This window comes from Astatotilapia calliptera, chromosome 1 (assembly GCF_900246225.1).
Source record: "Astatotilapia calliptera chromosome 1, fAstCal1.2, whole genome shotgun sequence".
NCBI lineage: Eukaryota > Metazoa > Chordata > Actinopteri > Cichliformes > Cichlidae > Astatotilapia > Astatotilapia calliptera.
In genome coordinates this window covers 21,326,166-21,343,345 of record NC_039302.1, presented here as the reverse complement: position 1 = coordinate 21,343,345, position 17,180 = coordinate 21,326,166, and the positions used below count along the sequence as shown (strand labels likewise).

The 17,180-nt window shown below is 42.9% G+C and overlaps 2 protein-coding genes across 6 annotated transcripts in view; both read right to left on the bottom strand.

Annotated features, from left to right (window-relative positions):
* Window positions 1–8,824, bottom strand: part of fes (FES proto-oncogene, tyrosine kinase) — a 28,253-nt gene extending 19,429 nt beyond the window's left edge. The window contains exon 1 of one of the 3 annotated variants that reach the window (XM_026169426.1): window positions 8,431–8,824. In XM_026169426.1, coding sequence (XP_026025211.1) covers window positions 8,431–8,446 — 16 coding nt within the window. In that variant the 5' untranslated portion in view covers window positions 8,447–8,824. The other 2 variants (XM_026169430.1, XM_026169433.1) reach the window with 2 other exon arrangements.
* A 995-nt stretch (window positions 8,825–9,819) lies between these two features.
* Window positions 9,820–17,180, bottom strand: part of furina (furin (paired basic amino acid cleaving enzyme) a) — an 82,067-nt gene continuing 74,706 nt past the window's right edge. For all 3 annotated transcript variants that reach the window (XM_026169440.1, XM_026169457.1, XM_026169448.1), the window contains exons 13-16: window positions 16,631–16,810; window positions 16,413–16,537; window positions 14,998–15,120; window positions 9,820–14,069 (exon numbers count right to left, since the gene is read on the bottom strand). In XM_026169440.1, the coding sequence (XP_026025225.1) occupies window positions 13,462–14,069; window positions 14,998–15,120; window positions 16,413–16,537; window positions 16,631–16,810 (1,036 nt within the window). In that variant the 3' untranslated portion in view covers window positions 9,820–13,461. The remainder of the gene's footprint in view (window positions 14,070–14,997; window positions 15,121–16,412; window positions 16,538–16,630; window positions 16,811–17,180) is intronic.

The following is a 17,180-nucleotide window of genomic DNA, read 5'->3' as shown; positions in this document are numbered from 1 at the left end:
TTGAAAGACTTTTTTACAGGTCATAATGAAATTGTTACTAAGATAATCAGTACCAGGAGGTCTAGTACTATTATTTATTTATATTATGCTTCCAAAGAGTCCGATTTTCCTATAGTTTGGTCTTAAACACAATTTCTCCAGCCTTTCTAAAGGCCTTTTAAAGTTTTTCTTTGGACACCGGTTGCTCTTTCACTCATTTTCAGTACAGTCCTGTTATTTTTTTGTTAATGTGTTTTGTTAGGCTGCTTTATACCGACCTACTCATCGTGCAGGTATTTAAAAAGAAACCTGACTCAAGTGGTGAATCGATGTTGTGTTTAAAGATAAGAGACAGCTTAGCAAAGAACCAATTTTAAACATAACTCTTTCGCGCATAGTGGTCACTACAGTGGACAGCTATTCAAAGGCTGTATTCTTGTATTTGTGTCAGTGTTGATATATTTGCACGTAAACCACTACATTTGACACTGACGTGTCACTCCATACACATAAGTTGTCTGCTTAAGTGGACATGTACATGTACTTCTCAACGAGAAGTACATGTTTAAAGAAATGAAGTTCAACAATCTTTTTTTCATGCCTAAAGATAAATAAAAAATACTTAAGAAAAACTCCTGATTGCGGTTGTCATAATTCATGCATGAAAGGGTTAAGCAATTTATAACTAGCACCTTGACAAGAAACACATCACTCTGTTCCCATTTAGCTGAATTTACAGGAAATAGTAAAGATGAACGGGGTTCCCCACAAGTTCTTTAAGAACTGCCTGCAGGTGCTCAGGACACTGTCGAAGTGGATGAAAACAGCTTGGAGGAAACAACCGGTCCCATCAGAAGGATAATAAATTGTCGGCGTGTTCATTCCCAAGAACAGAGCCTTCAGACCATCAGTTAGTTCAGCATTGCCTTGCTGAACGTAAAGAGGAAGGTTTTTTTCCTCCATCCTGACAAGGAGACTGACTTCATCATGGTGAGTGGATATGTTGATACAAGCTGCCAGAATGTGGGAATCCCAGGCTCTCCTATGTCCACTAAGCACTACTCTCTGATTTGGAACCAGATCCAGCATGAAGCGAAGAGCGACTTGCATCTGGTGCAGTTAGATCTCACCACCAATGCGTGTGGCTCAGTATCACGCAGACCCTTAGACTTTGCACTGGGGTTCTTACATGTGTGCAACATATAATCACCAAATACTTCAGTAACCTGCACATGTGCTCAACTCTGGAGGGCTTCATGACTGGATGCCAAGAACTAGAATGTAGAACAGTTATGAGATGCGCCATCTTCCCCATCCTATTCGTAGTAGCCTTTGAGGTAATTCTCAGGGGCCAGGCAGATAGAGGCATCAAGTTACCATCAGGTGGAGGCTTCCACCACTACGGAGCTATATGGATGATGTGGCAAGCATCATTCAGACAGCACTATGCATGACTTCTGCATGAGCTTCTTGCTTGGGCGAGCATGACAGTCAAGGCAGGAAAGTCAAGAAGCCTATCAAGAAGGAAAGGCATACTGCATGCAGGGAACATCTTTGTTGCAGGAGAGGAGCCCATTCCCCGCCTGAATGAAAAACCACTGCAAAACCTAGGAAGGCACTACCCCACGGAAAATAGAAGGTGTGGTGCTAGCAGCACATCCTATACGAACAGGTCATGTGGACAATAAAGGTCTGCAAAATTTCCTTTTCAGGAGTCAGCAGGAATCATGGCCTGGCAAACAGCTACATCAGTAAGTGGCTAGATGCACGCACACGCACAACACAGTAAAAGCAGACCTCAATAGAAAAAATAAAAACACACACTGGAATACTTTCATGGATTGGCCTCCTGAACATGAACATTATTGAAACAGTGTGGGATCATCTTGATAGAGAACAGAACAAAAGGCAGCCAATATCCAAAGAAGAGCTTTGAATGTGTTTCAAGAGGCCTTGAAGGCCACTTATGTTTTAATAAAATACTACACTTCTAGTGTTAAGATGATCAAGCAAATCAAAGATCTGGGCCACAAGACTTTACCTCCTCCACTAAAACCAAAAAAAAGAGCTGAGAAAGAAAGACTTTTACAACAACATAGAGAAAGATACGCCAACAAAATGCACACAGGAGGGTAAGAACAGAGGGGCTCAGAATAAATACAAAAAATAACTAAAAATCTGATTCGAAGCATGTGGAATGAGGCACTGATAACCTGGAGAAAGAAAGGTCCCAGGACATTCAATGATCCGATGAAAGTGAAAACACAGAGCACACGGAGGGAGAGGGAAAAGATAAACACACAGTTTGGATAGTCCTGTGCCACAGGGACAACAACTATCAGGGTAAGAGAGATGCAGTGTTTTCCAATAATCTCCAAGCTTAACAGATTCCTGAAGAGTGAGACTGACCCACAGGCACAATAACAATATCAGGTAGAAAGCCTCAGGAAGAAAACAAAAACAAAAAAGCTGCTAACAGAACGTTATAGCAAAAAAAACCCTGTGTTCTGGGGCAGAAAGCTTAGGATGGATTATAAGCTTCACACATATTTTTTTTAATTATCATAAGCTCCTGACATGGATCTGAACATGTGACAAGTTGCAAAACCAGAAATGTAAAAACACTCGAACCTCAGCGAAACGTAGACATGAATGATCTGCACCAACCAAACTGCTGCCCCGCTCCAACAAGCTACTGCTTGACGTTAATACTTTCTGAAATACATCTCAGACTTTCACAATACTTTCAATGGATTTTTGGCTTATTGTGTTGCTTGTGTGTGAGCAGCTGACCGAAGCATTGTGGCTTCATACTTCCCCACAAGCAGCTAACGGCATGATGCAGGAAAGTACAGGGTTACTGGTGAAGTAATGCACTGCCGCAAAGACTCTGAGAAAAGTTTATAGTGGTGGTGTCTTGTAACCATTATTGTTTTTTAGAAGAATAGTTTTAAACAACACCAGACTGTAAACACGGAGGGTGCATGTTGCATATAATGCAAATACTCCTCTTGTTTTTTAACACCACAGTATGAAGCCAGTCTCACGTCATTACTTTCATTTATGACTTGGTTGGTGTCTGGTGCAACCACCGTGCTGTAAATTCATTGGGGTAATTATTCTGGCCATACATCATCAGATACACTCATTATACAGGCTGCAGGGAAGACAAAGGGACACAAACATACACACACACACACAAAAATGCAGCTCTGCTCAGAGTTGGTTGTACAGACCACAGAGGAAATGTCAGCTTTTATGTTTAGTTACAGAGTCAACAAAGAGCTGCAGACCACGCTCTTAGTTAGAGACTACTCTTCATGTTTGATGTCCTAATGTCACCTCATGCTGCCACTTCTGCAGCAGACTTTATATCATGTTGTAATGCTGTACCTGTGAGTTACTTTAAATGAAAGCTGTTGAAAGGATGGAAAGTACATTGACTCGGATTCTGAACGTTGCAACTCTGACAAAAGAAAAACGCAGAAGTGCAACAAAAGAGTTTTGACACTTAAATTGCAAAACCGTTTAGCACGATCGTGATACCGACTTTGAATGTTTTTTGGGGGGTTTTAAACCGTGGCGTTTTATAGTGTCAAATCTTTACGTGCATTGTTTTTACATCAGCAGTTTATTTCTCAGTGAGAGCGGTTTACTGTTTCTTCTCTGTATTGTGGTGTGGCTGAGAGAGAGTTAACAGTTTTGTGCTGTCTGGACATAATTTGCTTACCATACAAAGAACGCTGAATAATGAAAACTACTACAGACTAGCTCCAAAACTGAAAACCTACAGTAAGCAGAGCCAAATATGGGCATACTCTGGGCCCACAGCTGCCCAAACTATGCCCTTACCTTAGGTGTAAATGGTTCATATATAGCGCTTTTCTACTCAGCACTCAAAGCACTTTATGCAACTCATTCACACTTTTTTTTCTATTCTCTTCCTATATAACATGCACACACACATTCATACTTCTACAGATGCATCAGAGAGCAACTTGGGGTTAGTGTCCTGCACAAGGACATTTGGCATACAAACTGGAGGGATCTAACCATTAAAATTCCAATTAGCTGATGGCCTGCTCCACATATGCCCCATGGTCCATTATCGCCACCAACTGGTATGGAGTGTGAACCAGAAAGCTACTTTAAGCAGTTCACTCATTCACGAGGTGTCTGTGAAGGTTCTCAGTCATCCAGGTCATCTTGATCTGGAGGGCATCTATAGTGAAATGGACCTGTCTTATCCTTTCACTTAAAAGGTGATTTTGTGCTCTCTGTAGAATCAACTCTGCTCTGTATCCCCTGACAGTGGATCCAAGGCGCAGGCTCTTAGGAACAACTCTGCTTTGTCTACATCTTAGGTTTCAACCTAAGATGTAGACAAAGCAGAGTTGATTCTACAGAGAGCACAAAATCACCTTTTAAGTGAAAGGATAAGACAGGTCCATTTCACTATAGATGCCCTCCAGATCAAGATCAGCCAGACTCTGCAGGAACTGGAAACCCTTCTACCCTCTCCAATCTTAGAAGAGGTTTACAAGTTTGTGGACAAGGCTCAGCGGGCCCAACACTCTAAAGGAAAAGAAAGACAACGCAGGAAATTTCACACCTTGCTTTCAAAAACACACACTCCTCATCCTGAACCTACACAACCCAGAGAAGAAAACACACCTGATGCCAGTCAGGAGAAATGGGTTAAGAACTTTTCAGACAGGATTCTCACTGAACCTGAAAAGAGAGTATTAGCCAAAGGACTCAATTTTGCCATTTCTCCACAACAGTTGCCCATAGTGGACCTCATCACAGCCACAGAATCTGCCATACGGATTAATAAATTATCACAGACAGAAGCAGAGCAAATCAGGATGAAAGTCTCAGCCACGCTCTCCAGTGCCAAAGTCCCTCCATCCAACCTCACAATACAGGAAAAGAAGGCCGTCGCTTCCCTGAGCAAAGACCACAACATCACTGTTTTACCAGCTGATAAGGGAAGATGCACCGTGGTCCTAAACACTACAGATTACCATACAAAGATCACTACTCTCCTCAGTGACAACAATACCTACGAAGCCTTAAAGCGAGACCCCACAAGCAGCTACAAAAAGAAAGTTATAACTTGCCTTCAAGACTTTGAAAAGGACAAAATTATTGACCGCCTTACATATCACCGCCTTTACCCAGGGGATGCCATACCCTGCATTTACAGACTTCCTAAAATCCACAAGGAAGCTGTCCCACTCAGACCCATAGTCAGTAGCATAAACTCAGCCACTTACAACATTGCTAAACACCTTGCTACCATCCTCGCGCCTCTCGTGGGGAACACCCCACACCACATCAAGAACTCCACCGACAAGGTCCAGAAACTTACCCTGGATCCAGATGAAACCATGGTGTCCTTTGATGTAGTCTCTCTTTTCACTTGCATACCCACCACGGAGGCCATGGAGACTGTCAGAAAACGACTACAAGAAGACAGCTCCTTGGAGGACAGGACCAACTTCACACCCGATCAGATTTGCACACTGTTAGACCTCTGCCTCACCACTACATATTTCAAGTACAACGAAGGCTTTTACAGACAAAAACATGGCGGTGCCATGGGCTCCCCCGTGTCACCTATTGTAGCCAACCTTTACATGGAGGAAGTGGAAAGGAAGGCTCTTGGCTCTTTCAAAGGAAGAGTACCCAGCCACTGGTACAGATATGTGGACGACATCTGGGTCAAAATCAAGACACAAGAAGTGGAATCCTTCACTGCGCACATTAACGCTGTGGATAAAAACATCAAGTTCACCAGGGAAGACACAAAGGACAACTGTTTGCCTTTCCTGGACTGCGCCGTGCACATTGAAGAGAACGGCAAACTCAACATCAAAGTTTACCAGAAGCCCACACACACGGACCAGTACCTCCTCTTTGACTCCCATCACCCTTTGGAAGACAAACTTGGAGTAATTAGGACCCTACACCACCGGGCAGAACGTGTTCCCTCTAAGCCTGAAGGTAAAAAGAAGGAACACACACATGTAAAGGAAGCACTCAAAACGTGCGGCTATCCTAAATGGGCGTTCTTAAAGTCAGCAAAGAGGCACAGAAAAGAAGACCAGACACCAGCGAGGGAGGATAAGAAGGACAGACGCAACAACATTGTCATCCCCTATGTAGCCGGTGTATCAGAGAAACTCAGGAGAGTTTTCTCCAAGCATGACATCCCGGTGCATTTCAGACCCAGCAACACGCTTAGACAGAAACTGGTTCACCCGAAAGACAAAACGCCAAAACACAAACTTAGCAATGTGGTGTATGCTGTACAGTGCAGCGAGGAATGCTCAGACCTCTACATTGGAGAGACCAAACAGCCACTTCACAAGCGCATGGCACAACACAGAAGAGCCACCTCCACAGGACAAGACTCAGCAGTCCATCTGCATCTTAAGGATAAAGGACACTCTTTCGAGGATGCCAATGTTCACATTTTGGACAGAGAGGACAGATGGTTCGAAAGAGGAGTGAAAGAAGCCATCTATGTCCACTGTGAGCGACCATCTTTGAACAGAGGCGGGGGTTTACGACACCAACTCTCTGCCATCTATAATCCAGTTTTGAGATCCCTTCCCAGACGCCTTAACGCCCACTCACATCCTGGGCCATCTGACCTCAGGAATTCGCATGATAAGGTGGGGCCAGGTTTCACAATGAACACACCCGAAACTCTGGCTGATTGGGACCCACGCCCAGTTTCACACCTTGGCTCAGGCGATTAGAGGATCATCAGGGGGTCCTTTTGTCCCTCTGTGGGGGGTCACTCCCACTAGGTTTATATCTGGGACTCTCCACCATTTGACCTTAGAACTGAAGAAGCTTCTCGGATGAGAGGTGAAACGTCTTCAAGCAACTTAAAGAAGTCCAGACGCTTTTCTTTCCAAGCTCCTTTGACTACGATGACCTGGATGACTGAGAACCTTCACAGACATACTAACTTGGAAAATGTAATCTGGCCTGGTAGCTTTTGCTTCAATTCCTTTTCTAGTAGATCAATATCATCCAGTTTAACTTCCATACTCGTTACTTAGTGAAGGTTTGAATCAGTTGCCCTTCTCTCAGCCACATATTTCTGACAGTGCAAGAAAACATGTACAGTACTGCAATTTCATCTTCGCCCCGTCAGTCACATTTCCCAGTACCGTGTTTCCTTACCATTATAAATAGTCTGTGTATTCCACCAATGAAAATTTCAGATGTAGCTTCCAGCTAGTCCAAGTAAGATCCCTCAGGCTCTGACACAATAACATGGTGATGACCATAGTGGCCTACAACCAACATGAATATTACTATATCACAACCTCACACAATAGAATGGCGTGAAATAGATTAACCATTAAGCGACAGTTATCTGGATCAAAAATGCCTTGTTGATACCAGTGGTCAAGAAGAATTAAAGGATGACCACTCATTAGAACCGAGGTATGCAGAAGAGCATCTCTGAATCTGAATGCAAAACACGTTGAACCTTGAAGCAGAACATTGTACTGGGTGCTCCAGATGTCAGCTAAGAACAGGAAACTGAGGCTACAATTCATGCAGATTCACCAAAAGTGGACAGAAGAAGACTGATCTGATAAAGTCTCAATTTTGGTTGCAACATTCATATAGTAATCTGAGAACTGCTTAACTGTGAGATTTCTCATGATGCCGCACTTGGTTAAACACATTTCATTGAAAATGTTTACTCTTTGCTAACTTACATATGACAAATAAAGCTGAAGCTGAAATTGGCAGGGTCAGAATTTGACAAACAGCATGAAAGCACTGATCCATCCCTCTTCATATCAGTGGTTCAGGCTGCTGATGGTGTGGGGAATCATTTCTTGGTACAGTTTGAATCTTTTGTTACCACCTGAGCATCATTTAAACACCACAGCCTACCTGAGGATTGTTGGCAGTCATCCCTTTATGCCCACAGTGCACACATCCTCTGATGGATCCTTCCAGCAGGATAGCGCGCTGTGTTACAAACTTCAAACCATCTCAGACTGCTATTTTTAAACACAACACCGAGATCACGGTACCCAAAAGGCCTACACAGTCAATTCAACTGAGCATCCTTGGGATGTGGAGAAAGAGGAGATTCTCATAATGGATGTGCAAACTGACATATCTGCAGCAGCTGACTGATGCCTTCATGTCATCATGGAAACAAGTCTGAGGCATGTTTCCAGCACCCTGTTGAATCTATGCTGTGAATAAAAACCGCTCCGAGGACAAGCGCACAATACGGCACTAGCAGGGTGTACCTAATACAGTGTCCGATTAGGTTTGTTTATCATGTTTGCCATCCAAATTTAGCACGTTAGCTTAGTAAAACTACAAATTAGCACAAAATTGTTATTTTCCAGTACTGCACTCACTGATGATACAATGCTAATGATCGGCTCCATTACAAACCATCGGGTTGTCTCATCACTCCGAGAACCTCCGTGATCTTGCAGCTCTGCCAGCTTCCGGTGCAGGAGGAGATGACCTTTACGAGGTAATCAAAGCTTCAAATCAGCCATTTTTAGATTTATAAATAAGTGGGCGGAGTCACTGAACTTTGTCGTCACACCTGGCATTTAGATCTTGTTACAAGCTCAGTAGGAATAGTCTTACATATTATTATCATCAATCCAATAAATCCATGATGCTAAAATAGCATAAACGTTTCTGCAGGATGCTTTTACCCCCGACATTTAACCACATGTAATGCTCATACTTCAGTACTTGCATTTAAAAATACTTTAATGTAGGATATTTTCTTGAAACTATTTTATGTACCGTTAAACTGTCCACCATCTCTGTGCTTCTCGCATTCATTAACCAACAACAGCATCAAGTTTCAATCATTTAAGTAAAAGAAAAAACACATTCAAATTTGCATAGATCTTTATTTTTAGTAGAATCTATAATTGACATCAATTAAATAAAAAGGAGAAAAGAGCAAAAAAAAAAAAATCCTTAAATTACAAGAAAATTACACTGCACCTTTCATATAGTACAAAAATAGGCCTTATTTTAGAGTTATGTTCCATGTAGGATATTCATTCTTGTACATTACCATAGGTCACACGTATCTGTAAGGTACTGTGTGCAGCCACAGGTCAGGAACCTCACGAAGAGGCGGGAGGAGGTCAACGGAGTCGACTGAGGCTGCTCCACTGACCGCTCCTCCATCACAAAGTGTTTCCTTTCTACTTTAACACGCGTGTGCACACACGGACGCACTCAGGTCTGATTCAGCCCTTAAGTTAATGGCGATGGGATACATTCTACCTCCTCCCTCCGCAGCTGCTGAACATACAAGGTGTCGTCGCAGATCGTCAAAAACGACAACAAAAAGAGAAAGAAAAAAAAGGCAGAGGTGACTGAATGGTTTCAATAAAAACACTCTGAACACAAGCCAAGGGTCGATGGATTGTGACAACCTGGAAGCAACACATATTCATACTAAACAGACAGCATTAACATGATTGTCTTTGGTTATGCCAAAGATATTGCTCCTATTAACTTCATCCGACTTCATATTAATCTCACGTTAGACTACATCCTAAAGCAGGACGGGAGCAACGTCGAGCTCCACATGACTTAAATCAGCAATGTAAAGACGAGCCTTCATGGCAGCAATGAGGGAGTCTTCTCTTTATAACCAGGGCAGATGTTTTGCGACATGCAGTGTTTTTTTTCCTTCTAAATTTAAGAGCAGCTACAGTGGTAGGGCTTTTTAGCTACGAGCTGCTTTCTGGCACTCGTCTTATTTTAGTGTGTGGGGTTTTTTTTTTTTTTTGTGGGTTTTTTTTAGTTTTTTTTTTTTTTATCGTATTCTCACCGTTAAAAGAATCAGCTGGCTGCTGATGGTTTTCTGCAGCTCCGGCTCTTCGGAAGCAGAAGCTACTTAATTCTGCCTGCATTCATGGATTTCCCAAGTTTAACACCCGATTGCTCAGCGCTCTGAGATCATCTGATTAAAGTATTTTTTATTTTTACTTTTTTATTATTTTTAAGTTTAAGCTGCAGTGAATACAACATTAGCCAAGACGAATAAATCATTTCGTGTGCGCACTTGAGGGGCCACAGAAACCTGTCTGAACACCCGCAGTGTTGGATTTTTAAGAAGAAAAAACAAAAAAACAAAACCACTCTTCCTGGAAGCAATACAAGTCCAAAGGAAAATGCACAGTGCATAATCTTGACTAGACCAGGAATCAATTAGCGCACAGTAATTAGAACGCATTGGTTGAATCCCATGTTATACTTCTTCAAAAGATGCATCCAGAGTTTAAGAAAAACGGTTTATGGAAGCAATTTTGTTTCTGCATTAGCCCATTATCTGTTGTTTACACACTTCGCAGCATGCTGGGAAGTCAATAAGATTTGGTGGCTCAAGTCTGAAGCTGGAGTTATTACATTTTTAAATTAGCACCCTCCTCAAAGTGGAACTAATCAAAGCCTAAATGGCAGTAGGCACTAATGTACAACCCACAGACCCCTGCAGAACAAGCCTGCCACATTAGCTTTGTTCCTTTTGGGGCATTTTCTCCAAATCCTCATTTTCAGTTTGGCTTCTGATCCAGAAGCGGCCACAGTAAGCCAAATGTGTTACACCTGCACCAGCCATTCGAGATGAATTACGCTTCCTGGCTGAGCGCTGTGTTTGAAAGCATGCATACCAATCTTCCTCCATTCTTTTCAAGAGGATTTTTGGCAGGTATTGGTAATCAAAATCTGCATTCTTTTGCCTTTGGAGAATTTCTTTTTTCCAAATAAGACTTGATTTCTAAATCTGCAATTTAAATGATCTGCATACAGTGAATAACATTTTCTGTGGAGGCTTTTCTAGTGAGGCAGTTAAATCAAAAGTTAAAATCCATTTGTTTGTGTGCTTCTGCACCTTGCCCCCCTCCCACCCCAAAAGAAAACAAACAAACAAAGGAATTGATTGTCAGTGACAGAAACTTAAAAAGAATAAAATAAGGTCTGAAACCCCAGGAGGAGATGCCTGGGTAAAGATGAAGAAAACAAACGCCCCCAGCAATCTCAGGTTGATTTAGCACTTAAATGCTGGCCAACAAGATGTAAGAGCAATTCTCCTACCCAGCCTCTTTGAGTAAGAGGCTTTAACACCCAGGTGTGTCTGCACATGAATGCTGATCCTAAAGGCAATAAATTTTTAGGACAGATAGGAGTTCCAGGGGAGTAAAATTTACACAGCAGCTTTACAGTTTCTGAATTGCAATTGTTTGTTTCTCCTCTAAAACATAAATGTGACATACAAACCTACAGTCCTTAAAAAATAAAATAAAATTAAAAAATTAAATTACCATTTCCCAGAAGCGATTTCATCTCTAACCTACATATAATCTGACCTCTATGATCATTTATCAGCTCCTCAAAACGAAACCTTGCTGAATGATATGAGAGGTAGATAGAAGGACGAGCAGCTGCAGTCGCCAATGCATGTCATCACCATGACAACCTCTCTCAGCAAGCTCCACTGATTTTGAAAGTCATAATTTCAACATAACAAAAAAAAGATCACTGGAATCAAAATGGCTACACTGGATTAAATAATGAGATGCAAATTTCAGATGATGACCAGCCAGGGAGGGAAAGAAGAAGAAGGAGGAGGAGGGGGACGAAGAAGAAGAAAAAAAAAAGCTTAAAGCAATTTTCCCTAAAGGAATGAATAAAATCTCTCAGAATAAATAGTTTGCTGCAGTATTATTCAGAATATAATTAATTGGCAAGTACACTAAAGACATCATCTGAAATTCAGATTAGATGCAGACTGGAGGGTAAGTGCAGAGATGCTGATGAGACGTGGAGTCTCGCTGCAGGATTTTTAAACAATATCTGAAATTTGAAGAAGAAAGCAGAGACTGGAAGGATGGAGGAAGGAAATCTTCACTTCAGAGGGCAGATAAACATTCCTGAACCTCATATGCAATAAACTAACACTCGCACTCTCCCACACGCAAAGCAACTTTCACTCGTTAAGATATGCGGTGTGTTTGTAGTGCTGATGTGATGAGAGGAGAGCCAGTATATTGTTACAGCTCTGTCAGAAATCAGTCACAAGTCAGTCAACACCTTCCAGCTGCTTTGAGAAGCTTTTGCGCTCAAGTCACACATTGTTTTGGGTTCTCCAAGCAGCCCTGCATCTTCTCCCACAGCCCCAGGATGTAAGCACTTCAGACACAGAAATTAAATATCCCTGGCAGGGATTATGCCTCAGGGTTGATTGAATAGCCTGCAAGTTTGTGTGTGTGTGTGTGTGTTGTTTTCTTATCATTTCCTTTTTCTTTTTTGTTTTGATACCCTTCCATGTAATGGTTGGGGGAGGTTACGAGCACAGGAGAATTTATAGCTTCCAAAACAGGAATAAGTTCAGCTGGAATCCCAAAAGGCTGAAGGAGGCTTTGCTCGCTGAATGACTCACAGTTTGTTCTTTCAGAGCTGGGAGAAACCTTTTCACATAACAGGAACAATAACTGTACTGGCTTAAAAGTGACTGCATGAAATAAGAATTGTATCTTCAGTAGATACTGCAATTGTCCTGTCATAGAGAGAGAGAGACACTGCAGAGATGGCATATCCTGAAAGGTCTGCATTGTACGTCTGACTGCTGATGGATTATAAACCATTGAAGTCTGGATATTTTCTCATCAACTGCTACGCTTTAGATTTGTTTGATCTTGAAAATGCACTTTAAAAATGTAAATAACTGGAGAGCATTGTATTTGTCAACAGATTATAGACAGCGAGGTCATTAAATGACACTTCAGAGAGAATAAATATTTTCAAATTGGATTTCATGGTTCATAATACAATTTTTGGCCATCACGTTTTAGTTAAAGCACTAAATATGACAGGACCCGCTTAAGCTTCTCTGCACTGTTCACTGTTCATTAGATTTACACGCTCACATTCACACAATGATTTAGAGATGCACACGCATACATGCACAGACACACACATACACGCAATCTCATCTGGCTACTGCACTGAGACTAAACGACACAGTGGGAGGAGAAAAAAAAAAGAGGAAGAAAGCAAATAATAATCATTTGTTTACTGTAACAAAAAGGAGCTGGAGGGGAAAATGGACTCTGCACAGACAGACACTGTTAGTGATTGAGGGCAAAGGGAGGGAGAGAGCCAGTTTAATAGAAAAGCGCCCAAGTGTGAACAGAGCAAAGCTCAGGCCATCCCGAGCTCTGAGAGACAACAGCTTCCCATCAGGTCTCCCACAGCACAGCGGAGCGACCAGATCCCGAAACAGAACTCAGATGAGAATCCGATAGGACAGAAAAAGAAAATGAACTGGAGATTAAACCAGAAAAAGACTGTGAGAGGAGACAGTCACCACAGCCCTGAATTATCAGACAAATGGTGGTGTGAGGATTTTAAAAGCAGGAGAGAGGGAGGGACGTGGAGGAGGCATTAAAGAGCACTTTGTGTTTTGATAAAGGCAGTCCTCTCATTTTGGACGTCAAACTCTTCGTTTTCCGAGTCTGTATTTACCCCTTCCTCCCCCCACACTGTTGGGATGCCACGGTACGACACCACCCTATTTCCGCCGAGACTGAAGGTGCCCCCGAGACCACCGCCAGCCTCCAGAGAGGGCAACTTGAGGAGCGCGCCGGAGTGCAGCTGCAGCATCAGGAAGATGCCAGCGAAAGTGGCGATGATGGCCATGCAGCTGAGCACAGCAATGGTTATGGGGAGCCGGGAGCCTGACTCTAGCTGCGATCTCTGGTTACTTGGCCCTACCATGAAGCTATCAGGGGACTCGCGCATGTACTGGTTAAGATGCAGGCAGGTGCCAGAGTTGGGGTCCAGGGAGCTGTGCGGGGGGCAGGACAGACAGGACCGAGGGCTGAGGCTGCTGCAGGTCAGGCAGGGCTGTGGGCAGGGCAGGCAGGCTGGGACGGAAGCTGGTTCCATAAAGTTTCCCACTGTGTAGTTGAGAGGCTGGGAGCCCACCGAGAAGCCTGCTGGACATTCTTTCACACAGCCCTGCTGAAAGAGGTAGTAGCCTGCATTGCACTCTGTAACACATAGAGAAATAGAAATGAACCTCTGCACCTTTCAGCTCTTCATATGAGTCACACAACCAAAAAACAGAACCAGGATTCGTGCCCTGAGAGCACATTTAACAAGGCTGTGCCTGCCCTCTGTTTCAAGGCAATTTTTTTGTTTTGCTCTTACACTTTTACTAGAGCTGCTTTCACTTACTAAATCTTTACATGTCTATGCTGAGTGCAGCACGCTTAAACAAGACACATTTCCATAGGCACAAAGTTCAGATGCAGACCATCGCCTGTAGTGACAATTAACAGACAGCAGTGAGGGTAATAGAGCTGAAAACAGGAGACCCAACAGAAGGAGGAAATTTTCGCTTCCTGCTGCATCTTGTCAGCTTGTTCAAAAACAGAATTATAGTTTTGAGCCCTGAGACATAGCACACCCAGTGCCATATGACACATGGATATGACAACACATGATAATCGCATACATGATAACTACATTGCACTCACCCTGTTTATAAGCATGCAAGTACCACTGAAAGCCTGTAGGGGTCAGACTGGCACTGTTTCAGGAAACATGTACTTCACACTGCCTTGGTGCTCAGTGGCATGTTTAGACCTTGCCTATAGCACTAGTTGGACTCGGTAGAACACAGTAGAAGGATTACGTTTATTTTAAATGAGATTATTAAAAAGAGACGTGGAGTAAACGTAAGTCTGAGCAGAAACCAGCTCTTATATTAAATTTTATGCAAATAATAAGGCTACACAATGGAGTTGTGCATAGACAAGTTTGCATAGAAATACAGACAAAAGGCAAATGGATGCAGCCGAGATCATATGTCATGAACGGGCTAGTTCAAGTGTAACACCTTAACATAAAACTACACTTCTCCTCTACTGTGGCTGAAAGGACCCGTGAGGAGCAAAGCAGAGACAACAGTCTTACCAATGCATATCTGCCTCAGATCCAACGTCTTGCAGCTGTCATTGCCAGGCTGAGACTTTTCAGAGGAGCTGGAAGTTGTTGAGCTGGTGCCATACAGCACCAGGATGAACTGGGTCAGAGTGCCTGGGCGGAGAGACAGATGAAAAACTAAAATTAACTGTGGGGGGGGGGTGAAAAAAGTAGGCCTGTCAAGCCTAGCAAGGCTCCAGCACTCCCTTGGGTGGTTTTTGTAAATGTATCCTCATCTCCTATTAGACTCTTGGATTTTCTGCATAAAGTGACAGAAAATTGCTCCTTGATATGGGCTGCAAATTTAAAGACAGCATGATTTCACTCTGTGCCTAACAAGTTATAAAGAGCACATCTCTCAAAAATCATTGAAGTGTGGGGCCTCATGAGAGGTTCCACTTTAGTAAATCACTCCTTACTGAGGAGGGAGGCGTGAGACTTGAATCTAGATCTTTTTTTCTTAAGTATTTTGGCTGAATATGGTGCTGTGGGTGGACCTGCTTTGTGTGATGATCCACGGCCAACCATAAACACTGAAGAATTTGTCATCCTTCCTGCAATAAGGAAAAAAGTCTGCACAGCCATACAGTCAACTAGTATAAAAATAGCAACAACACTTTGGACACAGAAGCCACTTGATCTCTAATCTCTTGGCACTGACCCTTCAACCCTTGAGCTGGACTGTAGGCCCAACAGATTAAAAGGTTACATTAAATAACACTCAAGTAATGTCATTCAGGGTCATTCTGGTGACCTAGTGGTGACCTCGCTTAGGTTTAAGACTGTTGAAAACATTCAATGTGGACTCTGAGGATCTTCGATCAGCATTTTCCAGATAAAGAGGGAAGATAAACTGATACTAAATTAGATAAAGCCTGGAAGCGATCAATCATTGCACAATGATCAGTCGCAACATTTAAACCAGGAGAAGCAATTATCGTAATACAATATAATGTTCTGCTGGATGTTACTTTGGCACATATCACACACCCATGATTGCTGCATACCAAGTTTACCCAACCTTTAGAGCACCATCCCCAACAGCATGTGAGGGGGAGGATGACAATGTGCCCTACTGATAAAATTTAAAAGCCCAGGAAGAGCTTGGAAAATGTCAAAGAGCACAAGGTGTTGACCTAGCTTCCAACAATCTTGGACCTCAGTTTTAATTAAGCAATTTTAAAATTTAGAAGGAATAAAATCAGTTCATGATGGGACTAAACTGCAACCTACAGGACCGTCACTGTGAAGCCAGACACAACAGGAAGGCCCCAGAAGTGCCCTGTCCATGCCCCGATGAGTCTGAGCAGTTGGATGGCACAAGGAGAGCTATTATTTACCAGGTGGTTGTAACGATGTGGGTAACTGGTGTATATTATCTTTATGTAATAACAAAACTGCTTTACCATAGTCACTGGCACCCGCCACATTCTCAATTTCAAGCATCCACGCCCCAGTAGGGTCCTCATCCCAAGAGTGGGTGGTCATGAAAGCCCAGTCATTAAACCCCTCTGATGAGTAGTCATGAGGCCTGCAGGAAAACAAGCGGGAGCGTAAGGAAGTATTTTGTGATTACCAGCACGCACTGTAGATCACCATGTTTGTGTAGTTGTGCATTTTTTACCTGGGGTGGAGCAGTGTGGAGCGTGTGCCAGCAGGACTAATGAGGTGGATTGCCAGGTTTCCCCTCCGGTTGTAGGACAGAGTGAGCCGGGCCTGGACGTGCTCTAATGAGGTCACATGACTGTCTGTCCCCATGCAGCCGTCCACACTCTTGTTAATATATAAATGGCTGCCAATGTTCCTGTTAACCGACAGATTAAGTCAGTGATGGACATTACTCACGGATTGTGTGTCAGTGGAATTATTAGTGGCTTATTACTAAGTGTACCACATTTTGCTCTTGGACACTGAAAGCCAACAAAAGGTGATTCGTTTCAAGCCTTGAACAGGATTAGTGTCTCGACCTGTAGCACCCCTATCCTCTGTGGAAGTAAACACACCTCTTTTTTCCTCCCCCCCCCCCCCCCCTCCAAAATCCGCTTAGGAGATTATACGCATCCACAACAGTTCAGAGGAAGAAGGTGCAGGGTTTTAGTGGCACAGATGTGCCAAAATTATAGACAGGATGATCATTAAACTGCATCCAGACGGAGTCCCTACAGGTTTAGGAT